At 37.6% G+C, this 20,846-nt stretch overlaps 1 protein-coding gene across 1 annotated transcript in view; it reads left to right on the top strand.

Moving 5' to 3' along the window:
* ACOT12 (acyl-CoA thioesterase 12) overlaps positions 1–20,846 on the top strand; it is a 92,638-nt gene that overhangs the window by 7,203 nt on the left and 64,589 nt on the right. Inside the window, exons 3-4 of the mRNA XM_053701461.1 lie at positions 10,042–10,102; positions 14,125–14,226. Coding sequence (XP_053557436.1) covers positions 10,042–10,102; positions 14,125–14,226 — 163 coding nt within the window. The remainder of the gene's footprint in view (positions 1–10,041; positions 10,103–14,124; positions 14,227–20,846) is intronic.

The raw sequence follows: 20,846 nt of genomic DNA, 5'->3' as shown, positions 1-20,846 counted from the left end.
AACCCGATCGAGTCTGCAGGGGGCAGCGTTGCAATGCTGAATACAGCGAGCGTATTGCTCACCTTATTCAGCGAGGTCTGGTGGACCTGATCCGCACTGTCAGATCAGTTCCACCAGACTTTCTTAAATAGGGGCCACAGTATCACAAAATCTCCTCTTTATCTTTTATCATATAATAAAGAGCGTGACTCTGTAACAATGGACCTATTCCGCAGTCAAATGATGGGCCATAAATATAGATAAGGATGGTTCAAAGTTATACCCCTTATGTTCTATCTGCATGGAATATATGAGGACCATTGCATAGACAGCCACTCACGGTGTGATACATTGTGATATATTGTACTACATAATAAACCATCATTTGACTGAGGAATAGGGATCCATTGCTACAGAGCCACGCTCTTTATTATATGATTAAAGAGTTGACTTGGTGATACTGTGTATGCTTGTATGGTGTGTAAAGCAACAGGGAAGCAGTTAGAAATCGGCTGACTGGGTTAAATCCCAGCAGTATGCAGGCAGGACGACACCTTTGAGCGCATAGTCTGTGTATACTGCATGACTGCTTACACCTTTTACTCCTGATATTTCTCCCTATCCTTGTAAGACTCTATCCAGGGCACACAGCCCCGTTTTTAGCCTTATTGTTTTTATTTTTAGTTGGATCCAAACATAATGACTAATTAGGAAAGGAAGTAATTTACCCATTTCTTTATTGATCTATCTATGGTAACTTGTTCGTCTGTATATATGTTAAATAAAGTGTCTTTCTTTTTTAATTAATTTGAGCTATTATAGTGTCTAATTCAGCACTTGGCTTCAATGCCATAAATCCTCTAATTATCCTTAACCTCATTAATTCATATTAACCCCTACCTATACAGGTTAGCTATACAATAAAATAGTGACATCTAGTGGTATCAGAAGCAGAAATACAAAATTATAAAAACCAATGCAAATCATAGTCCCTATTCAGACCGTGTGGATGGAGTGTATTCAAAAATTTGATCCACCATACTTCCTTTTGTTTTAATATGAGTTCTCTATTCCCCTCTCTCCTATATTGGGGAATATGGTCAATGACCTGAAAACGGAGCTGACCGACAGTATGACCCATTTGTGTAAAATGGGCTGAAACTGGCAGAGTCATATCTTTGGATCTGATTGAGGTTTTGTGTTGACAATGGCTTGGGTGGTCTCGCCAATGTAACATAGCCCACATGGACATTTTAGGAGATAGATGGCATAATCTGTCTGACAGGTATAAAGGCCTTTCATTTTAAGTTGCTTTCTTTTGTCATTTTGAGCCAAATATATTTACTTTTTAATGACAGAATTACATTGAACACAATGCAAGCAAAGGTAATATCCTTTATTGGGAGTAGTTAGCTAGTTAATAGTGGTAAATTTAGTTGTAGCCACATCTGCCCTAACTAAGTTATCCCTAAGGTTCTTTACCCTACGATATGAGGGCATAGGTGGCAATTTAAATAATTCTACTTCAGGCTTGTATTTTGGCAGTAGATACCAGTGCTTTCTTACAACCCTAAAGATATCTTTGCTCCTGTCACTGTATTCTGTTGAAAAAAAGAATCTGTTATTCGTACTTTTTTTTTTTTTTTTTTTAAATCTCCATATTTAAGTCAACAATGGTTTTATCAATAATACTCTTACTGTATCCTCTTTGACCTAGTACTTGGTGGCAAAACCCTTGTTGGCAATCAGAGGTCAGACATTTCTTGTAGTTGACCATCAGGTTTGCACACATCTCAGGAGGGATTTTGTCCCACTCCACTTTGCAGATCCTCTCCAAGTCGTTAAAGGGACAGTCAACACCAGAATTTTTGTTGTTTTAAAAGATAGATAATCCCTAAATTACCAATTCCCCAGTTTTGCATAACCAACACAGTTCTAATACACGTTTTACCTCTGTAGTTACCTTGTATCTAAGTCTATGCAGACTGCCCCCTTATTTCAGTTCTTTTGACAGACTTGCATTTTAGATAATCAGTGCTCACTCCTCTGTAAATTCACATGAACTAACGCCCTCTAGTGGTGAAAAACTGTCAAAATGCATTTAGATTAGAGGCGGCCTTCAAGGGCTAACAAATTAGCATATGAACCTCCTAGGTTTAGCTTTCAACTAAGAATACCAAGAGAACAAAGCAAAATTGGTGATAAAAGTAAATTGGAAAGTTGTTTAAAATTACATGCCCTATGTGAATCATGAAAGTTTATTTTGGACTTGACTGTCCCTTTATGGTTTTAAGGCTGTGTTTGACAACTCGAACCTTTAGCTCCCTCTACAGATTGATGCCAAAGAGCTTGATTTTGGTCTCATCGGACCACAACACTTTCACCCAGTTCTCCTCTGAATCATTCATTGGCAAACTTCAGATGGGCCTGTACATGTGCTTTTTTTTTTTAGCAGGGGAACCTTGCGGGCACTGCAGTATTTCAGTCCTTCACGGCGTAGTGTGTTACCAATTGTTTTCTTGGTGACTATGGTCCCAGCTGCCTTGAGATCATTGACAAGATCCTCCCATGTAGTTCTGGGCTGATTCCTCATTGTTCTCATGATCATTTAAACTTCACGAAGTGAGATCTTGCATGGAGCCCCAGACAGAGGGAAATTTAGTTATTTTGTGTTTCTTCCATTAGCGAATAATCTCACCAACTGTTGTCACCTTCTCACCAAGCTGCTTGGCGATGGTCTTTTAGCCCATTTCAGTCTTGTGTAGGTCTACAATCTTGTTCCTGATATCTTCTACAGCTCTTTGGTCTTTACCATGGTGGAGAGTTTAGAATCTGATTGCTTCTGTGGACAGGTGTGGTGGTTTTTTTTTTTTGGTTTTTTTTTCCAGTTAAAGGGACAGTCTACACCAGAATTTATATTGTTTTAAAAGATAGATAATCCCTTTATTACCCATTCCCCAGTTTTGCATAACTAACACAGTTATAATAATATAATTTTAACCTCTGATTATTTTGTATCTAAGCCTCTGCAAACTGCCCCTTTTTTCTTTCTTTTGACAGACTTGCAGTCTAGCCAATCAGTGCTTGCTCCCAGATTACTTCACGTGCACGAGCACAGTGTTATCTATATGAAATATGTGAACTAACACCCTCTAGTGGTGAAAAACTGTTAAAATGCAATCTGAAAAGAGGTGGGCTTCAAGGTCTAAGAAATTAGCATATGAACCTCCTAGGTTAAGCTTTCAACTAAGATTACCAAGAGAACAAAGCAAAATTGGTGACAAAAGTAAATTGGGAAATTGTTTAAAATTACATGCTCTATCTGAATCATGAAAGTTTATTTTGGCCTAGACTGTCCCTTTAACAAGCTGAGATTAGGAGCACTCCCTTTTTAAGAGTGCTCCTAATCTCAGCTAGTTACTTGTGTAAAAAAAGACACCTGGGAGACAGAAATCTTGCTGATTTGAAATGTGTTTTTCTGGATTTTTTTGGTGGTGGTTCTGTCTCTCACTGTTCAAATAAACCTACCATTAAAATTATAGAATGATCATTTCTTGTCAGTGGGCAAACGTACAAAATCGTCAGGGGATCAATTTTTTTTTTCCCCCCCTCACTGTATGCTTCATATGATAATACTCTATTTGTATCAGGAAAATTCATGGACATTGTGGATCTTATTTTCTTTTGGTTACCCAAAGACCCTAGATTCTAACAATGTCACCTGTTGTTTTTCGTGATTCAGATAAGAGCATGACATTTTTAATTACTTTTCTATTCCCAAATCTGTTTCATTCTCTTTTTGTATCCGTCTTTGAAAAGTATACCTTGGCAGTTTGCTTCTTGCTAATGACTTTCAGCTAGCTCCCAGTAGTGCTTTACAAACCCTTTTTTTCAACAAAGGATACTAAGAGTATGAAGCAAATTAGATAATAGAAGTACATTCAAAAGTTGTTTTAAAAATGTAATTTTATGATCTAGCTGAATCCTGAAAGAAAAAAAAGTTTGGGTTTCATGTCTCTTTTATTGAAAGTATGTAAAGGATGTCTGTAGTACATGGATCATAAACAGAGAATTACTATTATCTAGTTGATTCACTGTTTTCCTGTGTGTTCCCACTTACACTGACTTACCCATATTGGTAGGATGCATTCATGTTACTGAACTGGACGTGTGACGCAGCGACTGATAGGCTATAACAGTGACCGGAAAAAAAATGGATTTTAAAGACGGCAGGTGGACAGAGATGAAAAGAAGTTGTATAGAATTTAAATATTCATCACTGCATGCTTCAAAAGAAAAACAAAACGCTATATACAACAAGGTAATGCACAAATTTAAATGGTGAGGATGGTTACCTTTTTAATAACCATTCGAACCCCTCTGTGTGCATGTTAACAGGCCAAAATCACCAAAATATATTTTATTATTATTATTATTTATATATATTTATTTTTTTGGGGGGGACCCTCTCCATGCTGATGAGATGTCAAATCAACTCAACTTAGCGGAGAGTTTTTGTATATCAGCCACATAGCGTTCGATTAGCTAAACCTTGTGTTTTTCTCACCGACCGGTCGCAGGTGAAATTATCGTAAATAAAGGGGAAGTCCCTGCAACTGGTGAGATGTCTTGTAATGCAGCTTGCTGGTAAGGGACACTGCACACCAAGGAGGGAAGTGATAAGATTGCGCACTTTAAAAATTAAATCTTGCAGCCAATATAAATCGCATTAGGCTGTTTCTTTTAGGCTACGTGGTTTTTGTTTGTTTTCTGTAAGGATAAGTATTTTGAGTGTTTTTGAGAAAAGCTTGCCACCTTTTTGTCTTTACAGACTTGTGCTGGGATTAGAGAGACTATTTCATATGCGCCCATGAAATGCCCATAATGCCCACTTTACGAAAACACAACAATTACGATTTTGTACGAATATTTTACTTTTTTTTTTTTTTTTTTTTCCTTCACATCCAGTGTACTTAAATTACAATTTACACTGTGCATAGTAAATATGATTTTATTCCTTTTTATAATTTATATACAAATTTTACATTTTTGCTAAAATAAGATTTTTGGTGAACAATTTAATTATGATTTTTGATGCACCTTAAAGGGACATTCCACCATGGAATTAGGACTGGTGAGTATTCTTTTGTAATCCCGCCAGCCCAGAGAGCTTTAGATCATCTGACCCTAAGTGAGAATTCAGGTGCTTGGCTCTGCAGATTTCGTTATCTGAATAGAAGTGTATGTGAGACCTCAGCAGCTCCCTTTATTAAAGCTGTATGCACAATTAATGCTTAGATCAGATAGATGTAGCATGAATCCTGCGTTATGCCCCAAAAAGGCTTCAGACACTTGGTAAAACGAGAAAAAATATATAAGGAAGAAAACACTATGAGCAGCAGGCAAAGCAGTTGGTTTCCCCTGTGCACCTTCTGCACTACCTGTTGCTCTGCTAGTGTGCACGTGCATGGCTGGGAAGTACATATGTTATCTATGAATAAAAGTCTAGGTTTAGCTGTGTAGCTGGATCTACTGTTCCTTATGTTAGTGCTGGGGGTGGAATCACACTACCTGTTGCTCAGCTCTGCTAATGTGCACATGCATGGCTGCGCAGTACATATGGTATCTATGACTACAAGTCTAGGTTTAGCTTTGTTACTTACGTTTAGTGCTTGAGGTGGAATGCACATGTATAAATAAACACTGGGAAAATGACATATCTAATCACAGCCCTTGTGATGTTAGACATTTCATACTGTACCACTGAACTTTAACCCTAGCTGAATACTGGTATCTTGTAATCAGCTGCAGTCTGTTAGTGACAGGTAAAATCATTTCTCAGTCTTTACATCTTATATCAGTGCTTATTGGCTTTAATTAGTGTTCAGCAATAATGTTGCATAACTGATAACACAACAGCTATTTTATATCTTCTGTGTCATCTAGGGACATGGAAGTGGTATAACCATGTGTTTACTTTTCCTTTTAACCCCTTTTGTGTGGCATTTCTATTGTATTGCTATAGAATAACATATTAACCAAATCCTAAACATTTTTAAAACTAACTTTTTTTTTTTTTTTTTTTTTTTTCTTTCAATAATCAAAGTCCACCCACTATTTGCTTTGTTCAGAGAAGCCAATCTGGGCTTCAGTCTGCAGACAACAAGGCTAGTCACCGTTATTAATAAATAAATATATATATATATAATTTATTTAATTATTTTTTTTGTGTTTGGGGTTTCATGTTCTCTAAATTACTTGGCATAATATTGCATTAAAATATTGAGACGAGTAGCAACATCTTGGTTCCCATTATATAAGTAACTATATTGCGATAAACATTTTTGTGATAATTTAACATTAAAAAGTCCTGTCCCTTGCAATATTGTTAGACAATGAAAAATAAAAAAATTCCAGCCATGAGTAAATCAGCTGTTTAACATAGGACCTAGTGCTGCAGGTTACTGAGGTTGCTGAAGCTGGAGAGACAGGAATGTATCAGAGTGCTCTTATTCAGGGTGATAGCAGGGATTGGCAACTTTTTGTTATAATAAAAATGTTCCAGGTGGGCCAGACTCCTTTTCTGAAACATTGTGTAGTTAATCTTAAAATGATTATAAAGAATAAATATAATTGACAACCATCAGATATGATCTCTGGCCTTGCATCCCATTTGTCAACACATACCCACTTCAGACCCCTCAGTCACATTATATCTGTGTTGTCTCTCATTGTACCACTCAGGTGCTGTTAAAATCAATTCAATTGCCATACATGGCACGTGCACATTAGGGTGCTGACTCCTGCACTAGTGTCACAGCCCCTGCCTTAGAGTGTAAGAAATTTGAACCTGAACATTGCTTTATATTGGGAGATAAAGAGAGCTTGATAAAAGTGTGCAACAAGTTTTACATTCATGGGAAGGACCAGCTGTATAGTGGGTCCTGGTGGGACCATGGGACCCAGGCTGCACATGGGAATATGGTTGCCTTAAATAATATAAAAGTGCCCAATTCACTTGTGGATATCAGTATATCTCTTTTGCCTATAGAAAGCAGTGCAATGGTTTGGTTTAGACTGTAATGGAAAGAGAGCTTGGGGCACCATTTTATTCTCAGACCCATGCTGCACATTATCTGAGACCTATAATTACTCCCCTGTACAGGGCCAACTTCAAGAATTGCACATAGGTCTCAATTGAGACAGCACCTCTAGGGGGCCCATCTGGCCCTGCAATGAGTAGTTATGTCTTTACAGGGGGATCTGGTAGAGACCTGGATCCTCTATCTGCCCCCTGCAGTATAGGAATCACAGCTTAAGGAAAGTACATTGATTTGCCTTTAAAGGATAGTCTAGTCAAAATTAAATGTTCACGATTCAGATGGGGCAAGCAATTTTAAACCACTTTCCAATTTAGTTTTATCAAATTTGGTTTGTTCTCTTTTTGGTATTCTTTGTTGAAAGCTAAACCTAGGTAGGCTCATATGCTAATTTCTAAGACCTTGAAGGCTGCCTCTTTACTCAGTACATTTTGACAGTTATTCACAGCTAGACGGCGCTAGTTCATGTGGGTCATATAGATAACGCTGTGCTTACACCAGTGGAGGAGTTACTTATGAGTGAGCACTGATTGGCTAAAATGCAAGTCTGTTAGAAGAACTGAGATAAGGGGGCAGTCTACAGAGACTTAGATACAAGGTAATCACAGAGGTAAAACGTGTATTAATATAATAGTGATGGTTATTCAGAACCGGGAATTGGTAATAAAGGGATTATCTATCTTTTTAAACAAACATTTTTGAAGTAAGATTGTCCCTTTTTAAAATAAGAGGAAGGGTTTACAAAACGGCCGGCAGTGTTGCTGTACAGGAAGGCTGCAAAAGTGCATGTCCTCTGGCTCAGACTAACCAAGAGGGAAGGATGAGTCCTAGTTGCAGAAAAGCTGCGACTCTTTTTTTCGGACTTCATGCTCATTGCAAACATCTAGACAACTCACTGGTGAAATAGAGGGGCATAACGGCCTTTACCCTGGGGGCCCACTTAGGTCTTATGTCCCTGTTTAAATGTGTTTACTTATCAGGTGACAAGCTAACCATGTGACTTTTATACATATTTATTCTTTTTATTGGTTCAATATAAATAGTATGGGGGAAAAAAAAGTAAAAAATAGAGAATTATTGTATAACGAGCTAACCTTTTAATACATATGATATTAATACCTAGAATTCTATCTATTGCCCAGATAAACATCAGATCAGAAATCCTGTGTTCTTGGTTTAATCCAGTTGACCTGTTGGTGCCATTTGCACCAGAACAGCTGAAAACCTTACAACTTGGTATAGTGTTGTACGGAATATAAGGGTCATAATATCTGAAAACGTGACCTGCTCTACTGCGTGTTTCCGCTATGGACCAGCAGGTCTCAAGCGACACTTCTACTGTTGTTTAACCCCTTTTGCGGGAGTTAAACACACAGTAGAGCCAGGTAGGTAGAGAATGTCATTTTACAACTAAGATTTGACTAATTGCTCTTTAAGGGACATTCCGGTGAAAAATTAAATACACATAGATAACTTATATCTTTGAATAGAAACATATTTGCAATATTCATGTATTGGCAAAAATGCTTCTAGTAAAAGTTATCACTGTTTCAGTGTTAGGATTTTTTTTTCTGCAGGTTCATGGGAAGCATAACTAGATATTTTCAGTGCACAAGCATTTTAAATACTGCAGCTGCTCAGAGCGACAGTGGGGATTGTATCATGCAAGCAATTAACAAATTGAGTCGGTACCAGATGGTACAAGCACCTTTAGCTATCTGAGCAAGTGCTGGTGCACGGTGCATACTTAAATACACTTTTGAAAAAGCTATAGCTTTTATTAGAAACCTTTTTGCTTGTACATGTATATTACAAAAATGCTTCTATTCAAAACTGAAGTGCATCCATGTGGCCTCTAGTTTTGGCTAGAATGTCCCTTTAAGGTTGAAATGGACAATTTGAAATGTTCGATTCCCCCCCCCCCCTCCCCCGTAACTATGGAATTAAAGCAATTTATGGTCATTTACATTTTGCGTATGATGTCCCTTTTACTCCTAACATTTAAAAGTTTTGGGCACACATAATTCTACTAATGTTAATTTACAGTATTTTAATTATTATTTCATTGTGTAATATTTTTATTTACTCCTCAGTGTACCATAGACATATAAACATATTAGAGATGTTGCAAGAATTTTAAAAGGGAAATTTTCTTCCCTTTTAATGTGTTCCCAATGGTCCTAATTTACCTGCTAGAGTGTATTTATCTGTTTGCAAACTTTTTGTTATGTTAAATAGCTGCTTTTGCCTGTAGAAACCACCACATACACTGAAAATATGAATAACAAACATTCTCTGTAAACTGGAGACAATAGCACTAATTAATCTCCCAGCGGGTGGCAGGTGAGAGAGATTTTTGTAACTGAAATACCTGACTGGGCCCAGCCATAATTAGTTTAGACATAGATAATATTGGCAGGCTCAGTCCATTATTATGGGCATGTCCTTGATTACCGGTGATGGTTTTAATGAGCAAAACCAGCTATTTCAAACACAAAAATAAATTAGAAAGGAACAATCTCCCATACAGTTTATAATCTGCAGTAGGTAAAACAAGTAATTTTGGAAGACGTAGTAAATAACTGCTTGAAATCAATCCAAATGGATAAACTTTAAAGCAACATGAAAGTAAGCTTTCATGATGAGAGAGCATGCCATTTTTTTCCCCCAATGTACACCCATTATCAAATTTACTTTATTATTTTGGTATTCTTTGTTGAAGAGCATACCCTGATAGGTTTAAGAGCATGCATTTGTCATGAGCATTATGTGGCAGCAGAAACTGCAAACAAATTTAATATATTGCTAAAACAATAAAAAATCAGTCATATAAACTACTCCAAAACATTTGTAAAAAATGTAAATCTATATATTTTATTCACATACTGGATACCATTAGTGCATCAATATATAGAATTGGTACAACATTGCAATGTATTCCTAATCTAATGTCTCTGTTTAGGGTTGGACAACATATCTGTATAAAAGCAAAAGTAAACCGCGCATTCAATACAAGTATGGAGGTAAGGTGCACTGCTGTGTAAACTGTTGTAAAACACGCTGCCCTAACAGTTTTCTGCTGAGAAATTGTATGAAATCGAATCTTGACAATTTTAATTTGCTTCCAAGCTTTTGTTCCAGTATAAAACCAACATATTACTAATACTTTTTTTCTTTAAATGAGCTTAGTTTATGTAGATTAATAACCTCCCTTTTTTTTTTTTTTTTTTTTTTTTTTTTTTTTTTAAAACATTGATCTAATTTTCCTGCTGTATTTGTTGACTTACCATTTTTGACGGTTTTATTTCTTGTTACAAATAATTTAAAGAAAAAAAATGGTTTTCCTTCAGCCCATCGAAACATATAAGGACTCCCCCCCCCCCCCCCCCCCCCCCAAAAAAAAATAAAAATAAAACCCATAGTCTAATCTCCCACACACATCAATGAAGAAGTTTGTCCCAGGTAAACAAACAAATTAGGAATTTTTCTCCCCTTGGCGATTAAAACACATAATGTAATAATTTAAACATTGTGCACTAGAAACGCATATAAATCAGGGATATCCACACTTATCACCATAGCACACACAGTTAATATTTAACCCTTAAATGCAATAAGCACATGTAGCCCCTCTGTGCCAGAAAAGCAAGTGGAACCAGTTCACTTCCTATATTCTTCATGATAACCTGTGCTTGGTGATTTCTTTTCCAATGTTGCTGTCCCCATAATTCTAACAAAGAGGAGTCTCTCATAGCCGTCCTGATGCCATTAGTTCTCTATTTGCTATTTTATGTGGGACTTTAATGCTCCAGTTTCTGGACTGTAGCCCTAGTTTCTTTAGTTCTGTTCTAATCAGAGCCTCGGGCGTCACAACCGCCTTTAGGAACCTAACTACGGCCCCCCCAACGTACTTTTAAAGGTTCTCCGACAGACCGGACTGTTATCTGACGGATATTTGTCTTTCAGATTATTATCCGTCGCACACACATTCTCTCCGAGATCCTTTTAAAAGCACGTTGTGGGGGATAGGACCCAGAGGTGTTTGCGGCCCCCGAGGCTCTGATTAGAACAGAACTCTCTGGAGCGTATCTGCCCTCAGGCGTTAATGCATGATCTGATTGGCTCGTGTCTCTGTGAGGTCACTGGATGCACAACCAATCGGATAATGCTTAGGCTTTGTCGCTAGCGCTTCATGTGAGAGCAGGTTAGTAACCATGGTTACGATCAGCTGATTATTAGTATTATGTGTAGTGGTAACATTTTTAGTAGTGATTGAAGAATTCTCATAATTCTTTTTATCTAAGTATATTGCACAACAATTAGTTTCATATAATTATTTGCATTTTCAGACTGATTTAAGCAAAAATCTTTGGTTTTAATTCAGTGTCTTGTTTAGTTTCTTAAATCTGTGAATGTTGCATCTATTGGGCATTGCAGATTTATAGCACTGCTGGGTAATTGAGAAGGGGCCTTTGCTAGGGAAAAAAAAACTATTTTTTATTTGGCCGGCAATCACAAGATGATATTGCAGAATTCCTCATGTGATCAATGATTTAAAAAGAAGTAAAAAGATTAGGTATTATGAGCTTTAGTTAATACTCAGCTATAGTGGTAGGTCTGCCTACCAAGTTATTGTTTGAACATTTGCCTGTTCAACTAACTGAAACATGAGGATATAATACAACTGCCTCTCTTCTCACTCTTTACATTAAAAACTCCTTGATCTAAACCTTGCAAATTAATACTGTGTTTATATACTTTTTTAAAGGGACACAGTCAAATTTAAACTTTCATGATTCAGACAGTGTGCAATTTATAAAAAGAACTTTCCAAGGTACTTCTGTTATGACATTTACACAAAATTTCATGCACAAATGCATGCAGAAACATTTGATCTACTTAGATCTACGCTTTTTAAATATAAATCTTATATAAGACCCCAGTTTCTGCACTTATACCGTCCTCTTACCTCACTACCTGTCCCCTCGACCCCATCCCCTCAGCTACTCCCCTCCCTCTCCTACCCTTACCCCTATACTCGCACAAATTTTCAAGCTCTCCCTCAGCACCGGTATATTTCCCTTATCTCTAAAACATGCACTGGTAAAACCTTCCCTCAATCCAACCTCCCCATCCAGCTACCGCCCTATTTCCCTACTCCCTCTTGCCTCAAAGCTTCTTGAAAAGCTAATGCATGCACGCCTATCCCAGTTCCTTACATTACACTCCCTCCTTGCCCCCCTGCAATCTGGATTTCACCCCCATCACTCCACAGAGACCGCAATTGTTAGGGATGCCAACGACCTACTTACAGCAAAATCCAAAGGTTACTTCTCTCTGCTTATCCTCCTTGATCTATCTGCAGCCTTTAATACTGTTGACCACTCGTTTTTGTTCCAAACCCTCCAATTCTTTGGCATTTGTGACTCAGCCGTGGTACTCTTGCTACCTGTCTAACCGTACCTTTAGTGTAGCCTTCTCTGGGGCTTCCTCTGCCCCGTTACCACTTTCAATTGGGGTACCGCAAGGCTCTGTCCTCGGTCCCCTTCTCAAACTACACATCATCACTGGGTTCCTTTAAAGTCCCACGGGTTTCAATATAATTTTTTTTTTTCTCCCAACGACACCCAAATCTACCTCTCTGCACCATCTTCTTCCTTGCTAACCCGTGTCACTAACTGTCTTTCTCACATCTCTTCCTGGATGTCCTCTCACTACCTTAAGCTAAATCTCTCCAAAACTGAGCTCCTTATTTTCCCTCCTTCTAAAATCTCCTCCCCATCTCTCTATAACTGTCGACAACTCCATCATTACCCCTACCCTGCATGCCCGATGTCTTGGGGTCACATTTGACTTAGATCTTTCACTCCTCACATTCAGTCCTTGGCTAAATCCTGCCTGCTTCCACCTTAAAAACCATCTCTAAAATTAGACATTTCCTTACAAAAGACACAACTAAGATTTTAATCCACTCTCTCATTCTTTCCCGCCTCGACTACTGCAACTCCGTCCTCTCTGGTCTCCCTAGCTCCTCTTTACAATCCATAATGAATGCCTCTGCCAGGCTCATCTTCCTTACATGTCAGTCTTTATCTGCTGCTCCTCTCTGCCAATCCCTTCACTGGCTTCCTCTTGCCTCCAGGATTAAACACAAAAGTCTAACTCTGACATACAAAGCCTTTAACCGCACTGCTCCCCCTATATTTCAGACCTTGTCTCCAGATACTTTCCCTCCCATCCCTTTCGCTCTGCTCACGACCTCCTACTATCCTCCTTGTTACCACCTCACATTCCTGTTTACAGGATTTCTCCAGACTGGCTCCCATCTTCTGGCTGCCTCGCTCCACAAGACTCTCCCCTAGTTTTGAAAGCTTTAAGCGCTCCCTAAAGACCCACTGTTCAGGGATGCATACAACCTACATTAAACTTTCCTAATACCAGTTCCTCTCCTCCATTGCTATCCGCCACGAACCCCCTTAGCATGTAAGCCTAAGAGCCCAACCGTTTGCAGATCACCTTCGTAAGAGCTGACTACCCATTTGATCCCTATAAATGTTACCTTGTATACCGCCTATGTTTATAGCGCTGTAGAATCTGTTGTAGTAGTGTTATTATTATTATTATTATTATTATTATTATTATTATTATTATTATTATTAATTTATTTAAAATTATTTAAGGGTTAAAAGGTATATGGCAATGTGTTTTGAATGGAAAGGTATATGGATAGATATAATTTGTATTGAATATTCATATGAATTATGGTTTTTACTGTAAATATTTTACATTTTTAGTTTTTTCACTTAGAAGAAAATGTTCTTTGTATTTATAAATTATTTCATATGCACTCGAATGGAGTGAAAGCTAGATTTCAACATGGTGGCACCTATAATTAGAGGAAGGTGAGGCATAACCTCAATACTATGCTTTTAAATTTGTATCTCATGTTTAATGTCCCTTTTTAATATAATGGTGTATTATGACTATTGAAAAAATAACAATGAACGAACAAATGATACCCTAATTTTATATTTTTCTTCTTTAGGTTGGCATTAAAGTTACAGTTGAAGACCCTATAACAAATACCCAGAGGCACGTTTGCACTGCTTTCTCAACGTATGTGGTAAAACCAGTCGGCGCCAAAAAGGTATTGAATATGCTTTATTAAACACTGCTGAAGTGGGTTAACTTAAAATGTAAAAGATTATGCGGAAGAATCCTCTCAAGAAAATGCAAATCTAAAGCTGCCTAATATTGGGGCCAAATTACAAGTTGAGCGTTATTTAACACTTTCACTCAAGCACTAACTGCGCTATATAAGTAAGCGCTTTGCGCATGTCGGGGTGCGCTTGTATTACAAGCTAAAAGTAAACTGTTATCGCTCTCACGCTATCCTGACGAGTGTGTGTATATGTATATATATATATATATATATATATATATATATATATATATATATATATATATATATATATATATATATATATATATATATATATATATATATATATATGTGTATGTGTATATATATATATATATATATATATATATATTATATACACACGTGTGTATAAAAGTCCTTTGCCTGCCTTTTATTTTCTGAGACCTTGTAACTTTTTATGCAGTATTTATTTATTTTTTTCGATTGTGTTATGAGTGTAACTGTACTTTGTAATGTGTTTTTGTGATTTTTTTTTTTTTTTTTTCTTTTGCTTTTGTTTCACAAAACAGTTAACCAGAGTTCTGAGTATGCGGTAATCATTCTAGCGTAAATTGCTATTGTGCTCAAGCGATCACGTTTACTTTCAATTTGTTAAACGAATGTAAAACCTGATGCGCACAAACACCCGCGATACACCCCCTAGCCCTTAGTCCTTACATCTGAGTGCATTCCATTAATCCAGTAATCCTTTTTAGGAAATGTTCAGTTGTTACAATATTTGTACACTGTGCAGAGGATTTTGGAACACTACCTTATTATTATGTACGGTGTAAACACTTAACAAGGTAGCAATAAGGTACTTGATGTCACGTCTTGCCATCTGATTATGCTTTGTTGTGCCTGGTATTAAGCTGGAATCTATGTATGCAAAAGATCATTAGACCTGTTTGTCTATCTGCAATCTTAGTTTATAGTCCATGTCCAAAGTTACATAGGGTTATTATGGGGTAAAAACTGTAATGATTAACTGGGGATTTAATATAATCCAAGTTATTGTGTCAAGTATTTAAATCCTTAGGTCAAACTCTGATAATGAACCAGGTCTTTCTGTGTTTACCTATGTGACTTCATATTTGATAATGGTTTTGTTTTTATTAACACCAAAATCTAGATCTATGCAGTATTAAAGTAAATTTTCTTGTTATCCAAATAGAATAACATGGGAATGAAGCAAATTTGATCTGGTGGTGGTGGTTGTTGTATTGTAAGCTCTTCCTGAATCACAAAATATTTTTTTGTTTTTGTCTTAAAAGTCTAGAAATCATCTAAATTTAAAATCACTTCCTAGGAAAGACAGGGCAGTTGTAAGCAGCAGTGCCCATAGTTCTAAATGTAATTTTGTGAGCAACGTAATCTGTTGTGTTTATTATAATACTACTAATAAAGTATTCACAGCTAAACATTGTGTTGGGAGCATAAAATAATCCAAGACATTTATTATCTTACTATAGAATAGCAGATCAGTCAAGATTTAAACCATTTTAAAGCCATTTTAAATCTTGAGCACTGTCTGCAATACATTTTTTCAATAGCCAGACTCCACCTACAACTTGCTTTATTTAAATGAGCCAATCTGGGCTTAAAGGGACACTGAACCCAAATTTTTTTCTTTCGTGATTCAGATAGAGCATGCAATTTTAAGCAGCTTTCTAATTTACTCCTATTATTTTTTCTTCTTTCTCTTGCTATCTTTATTTGGAAAAAGGCATCTAAGCTTTTTTTATTGGTGGATGAATTTATCCACCAATCGGCAAGGACAACCCAGGTTGTTCACCAAAAATGGGCTGGCATCTAAACTTACATTCTTGCATTTCAAATAAAGATACCAAAAAAATTTGATAATAGGAGTAAATTAGAAAGTTGCTTAAAATGTCATGCTCTATCTGAATCGCCAACGAAAAAAATTGGGTTCATTGTCCCTTCAAAAAGGTCAAACAATTCTAATTAATACTGGCAGCAACCAATTATTGCTTCTGTCGGGTATTTGGGTCAAGGCAGATCCTTAAACGCCTTGACTGCCGATATGAGTTTGGTATTCTTTCCTCTCCACCCTGACCCCTACCCAATACTTTTTATAAGGAAAAGGTGTCAATCTGTATCAGTTTCGGCATAATGATTTCAAACCCCTATTCAGCTTTACATTTACATGTGAAGAATAAAGAAACAAAAACATGTAAACACTAAATCTATTTCTGGCAATAATAAAAAGTAATCTGTGAATAACTGCTAAGATATTAAAACAAATACTACAGTAGGCTTTAGAGAAATCTAATTGGAGAGTTTACAACAGAACTTGAGTAACCTTTTATATTTTTTTTGGATGCAGCCATGTTGAAATCTGTTTAATTTATCTATACAATATCCCAATAAGGGGCAGATCTTAATTTTTTTTATTTAAAGGGACAGTCTACACCAGAATTTTTATTGTTTAAAAAGATAAATAATCCCTTTATTACCCATTCCCTAGTTTTGCATAACCAACAGTGTTATATAAATACACTTTTTACCTCTGCGATCACCTTGTATCTAAGCCTTTGCAAACTGCCCCCTTATTTCAGTTCTTTTGACAGGCATCCATTTTAACCGATCAGAGCTGGCTCACTGGAACTCCACGTGCATGAGCACAGTGTTATCATTCTATATGACACACATGAACTAACACCCTCTAGTGGTGAAAAACTGTCAAAATGCCCTGAGGGAAGAGGGGGACTTCAAGGGCTTAGAAATTAGCATATGAATCTCCTAGGTTTAGCTTTCAACTATGAATACCAAAAGAACAAAGCAAAATTGGTAATAAAAAGTAAATTAGAAAATTGTTTAAAATTACATTCTCCATCTGAATCATGAAAGTTTATTTTGGACTAGACTGTCCCTTTTAAAAGTGAGTGATCAATGGCTGTGTCAAAATAGCAATCACCTCCCACTTAAAAAGGAGCCTGTATAGATTATAGGATATCTCTTTAAGCTCTACTAAGTGACGTCATTGGTGCTCTGCTTTGAAACTCATCTGCAGGTCTGGTTTTTTGTTTTGTTTTTTCTTATGGTTCAGTACTGTTTAAAAAAAAAAAAAAAAAGAGTGTGTGTCAGACACTCTGCATAAGGTTTAGGCTTTCCTAATGCCATGTCGGAAAAAGAGAGTAGGATTGGTGTATCATAAACTACAGAGCCACTAACTTTTCTTGTAATTATGCTATCATCAGTGGAGTACTGGTAACTTTTTTGGTCCAGGGGACAAATACACACAGTGGCCCAGGTACTAAATATTCTACTTTTGTAGTTGATATTAAGGATGGGTGAAGGTTTCGCAATATTCAAAAAATAAAACTAATTTAAACACGTTCTTTTCGAATGTTTGTACAACATTCTAACATTACTTTAATTGTATTTCTTGGGAGGGAGAATGGATATAGCGAAGAGGGGGCCAGAACTGGAAAGAGAGCAGACAGAGTATTGTCTTGAGGAGCTGCGTGGAGCAGTTCCTGGAAGAAGTTAATGGGTAGGATTACTATGCCTAAGCTGTTCCCTATTACAGCTAGGGGACAAAAAAATGTTTAAAAAAAGCAAATGGGCCCAGATGTTGTCCATAGATAAAAGCCGGACGGGCAATTGCCACCCTGCCTCCTGGTCCATTCCGCCCCTTGGTATTATAAACATGTAAGCTACTATATCATCATGTAATTATCTAAAAAAATGGCTAATATGCTCCTCAACAAACAAGGTTATAATCTTCAACAGAAGTTTTTTCTTGATTTGTATCAACATATGGCTTCTGGCATAGATAGCAGCTCCACAGCTAGCTGTATTATTCCATATAGATGAAAAATATGACATTTATGTTTACCTGTGAATCTAGACCAGTGTTTTTCAACCAGTGTGCCGTGAGCGATCCTCAGGTGTGCCGCGGCATACTGACAACAGTGTGACATTTTTTAAATTTTGCTTGTTTTTTATTCTGGGCCATTTTTTTTATTTTGGGTGAGATGATGACTGAGGGTAACTGCGCAGCAACAGCTCGCCTCCCTGACCCGTGTTCACACTTGGAAGGAACCCCCTACCCACCACAACATGTGCCTTGCTCTACACTCAATCGCCCATGCATGCTGGCACAGCTTTGCTCCTTCTCCAGAACAGTTCCAGCCAGGTCACGTCACTCACATTCCTTCTCAGCACAAGGAACATGACTAGAGGACTGGAGACTCACTAGAGAGGAAGAGGGAGGTGCTCCACAGATTACACTTTTCCCGGTGGGGGGAGGGGATTTTCCCAGTGCGGGGGTGTCCCTCTTTAAAATTTTAAAATATTGGGAGGTATGTGACAGGCTCATCAGGCATCATTTACAACCATGGCATTCATTCACAGACAATAATTATGATTATTTGTGAATGAATGTCAATATGCCATGTATAGTTTGTAGGAGGCATGACATGACAGCACAGTACAGTGTGTGTGTATATGTGTATGTATGTATGTATATATATATATATATATATATATATATATATATATATATATATATATATATATATATATATATATATGGAAAAGTATAGAAGGAGACAGGCGCACAGGGGCACACTTCGTGTAATACGTTCACAGCAGTAACATAAAAAGCAAACAGTGGGGGAATTATCCGCGCTCACCTGGTGTACCCTCAAGTAGTGAGGTACTAGAAGTGCACTTATATGGTTGTACTCTGTTCCTTTTCTCCCTTCTCGTGTGTCCGCGATCCTCCGGTGTTAGGTGTATCTTCAGTGGATCACCGTTATCCGTTGTCAGTGATAAGGGGAGTAAGGGGATATTATATGTATAGCGGTGTGTGTATAGTCTATATATCTCAATTGACCACACAATACACTATAGTATAACAGAGATTATAAAACCATATATTTATTTATTTTGAATAGTATAAAACAGACACACTTGTCTGATTAGGATGCAAGTAGAACAAACATATATATATACAATGGTAGTGAGCCGTAGTGCTGCCCGGTAATAAGATCCTTATACAAAAGGTCTGTTTCCAAATGCATACACTAAATTGCTCCACAACCGTTAAAACTTTAGAAGTTAACAGTATCACAGATATACAAATATACAAGTATACAAGTAAGGAGCACCAAAGGTATCAATCGGAGCTAATAAGGCTAATTTCGTTGCCCAGCAACCGATTACCTTATGCAGCTCCGTGTATGCTGTGCACTCGAAAGCGTGCAGGTGTGACGTATTAGGCTACAATGTGTGATTTTGTAAAATTTTGGGGTGGTGGTGTGCCGCAGGATTTTTTAATGAAAAAAAAGGTTGAAAATTGCTGATCTAGACCATTGTGCATATCATGTATATGTTCTTAAACCTTTTATGTTAACTGTTGTGGTTTGAGATTGTTTTAGAAATCTGGCTAGTATTCGTGTCTCAACTCTCTAAGAGTTTCCATCTAGACAGTCCCTATCACCTATACATCTATATGGTATAGCAGAATTGCTCTCTCTCCCAGAAGGTGTTTTGTTAAGATTTAAACTCTCATGTGAGATTCTTGTTTGTTAAACATTTCAAAATTTTGCTTTGCTATACCTTACCTTTTGGGCCCCCTTTTCTTTGTTGCAGAGGCATACTTGTTTTAATCAGGGGATTTGTGAAGAGCTGACAAACATTTCTATTGTTCGTAGAGAGGGATTTTCACTATTTTATTTTTTTTATTAGACTTGAAGGTAAAAAACCCTTTTGAGGGGGAACTTCTGGGCAGCGGCCATGATCGGTCGCAAGCTGTGTGCTGCTGCAGTTTCTTTCTAATAAATGCAGAAATCCACTATATAACAGATCGATCTACCTAATTTTTTGACTGGAGCTGACTTCTATTTTGGACACTGCACCTATTTCAACTAGTGTTTCAACATTTTACTGCTGGCATCGGCGCCTGGAGCCGTTACAAGACCTCGGCCTACAGCTTACCTCCCAGCAGGGCGCAACTTAAACTAAGACGCAAGCTACAGGCGATATAGCAACCTGTGGGGATGGAAGAGTGTATCGTACAAGTGATTCGGGAGCTGCTGGCGGCTCACCATGCCGCGCTAGATGAGTCTTTGCAGGCTGCCTTTGGCTTCCCCAGCCCACAGGATACATCCGTCCCCTTACCATGCTCTAGCGATCGTGCCGCTGTGAGATCACGATACCAACTGCCCAACACTCCGCTCGAGGAGAACGTCTTGGTCACAGATAGTGAGACTCTAAATATGGGGGCTACACCTATAGAGAACACAGCTGAGAGGATGCCGGAACCCTTAGGATTGTCGATATTGCCAGGGGAAATTATACCTACTGATACTATAACCGACCCCAAGCTGAATGCCTCTTTATTTGGGACATTTCAGAATGGTACTCCACACCTCAGAGTTCAAGTTTTACCTACTGCCTGTGGAGTTGCTGCATCACTTTAGTCCATATGGGTCTTTGTTGATGCCGGTGCTGACCTTTGTGATCTGTGTGTCAAACCTTCTGGTCTCAGGGAGACCGCGATGAGCGCAGACCTATTCTGTCTGCCACGGCACTAC

Source organism: Bombina bombina, chromosome 2, assembly GCF_027579735.1.
Source record: "Bombina bombina isolate aBomBom1 chromosome 2, aBomBom1.pri, whole genome shotgun sequence".
NCBI lineage: Eukaryota > Metazoa > Chordata > Amphibia > Anura > Bombinatoridae > Bombina > Bombina bombina.
Note: the sequence above shows the minus strand (reverse complement) of the source record. Positions and strands in the feature narration are given on the sequence as shown.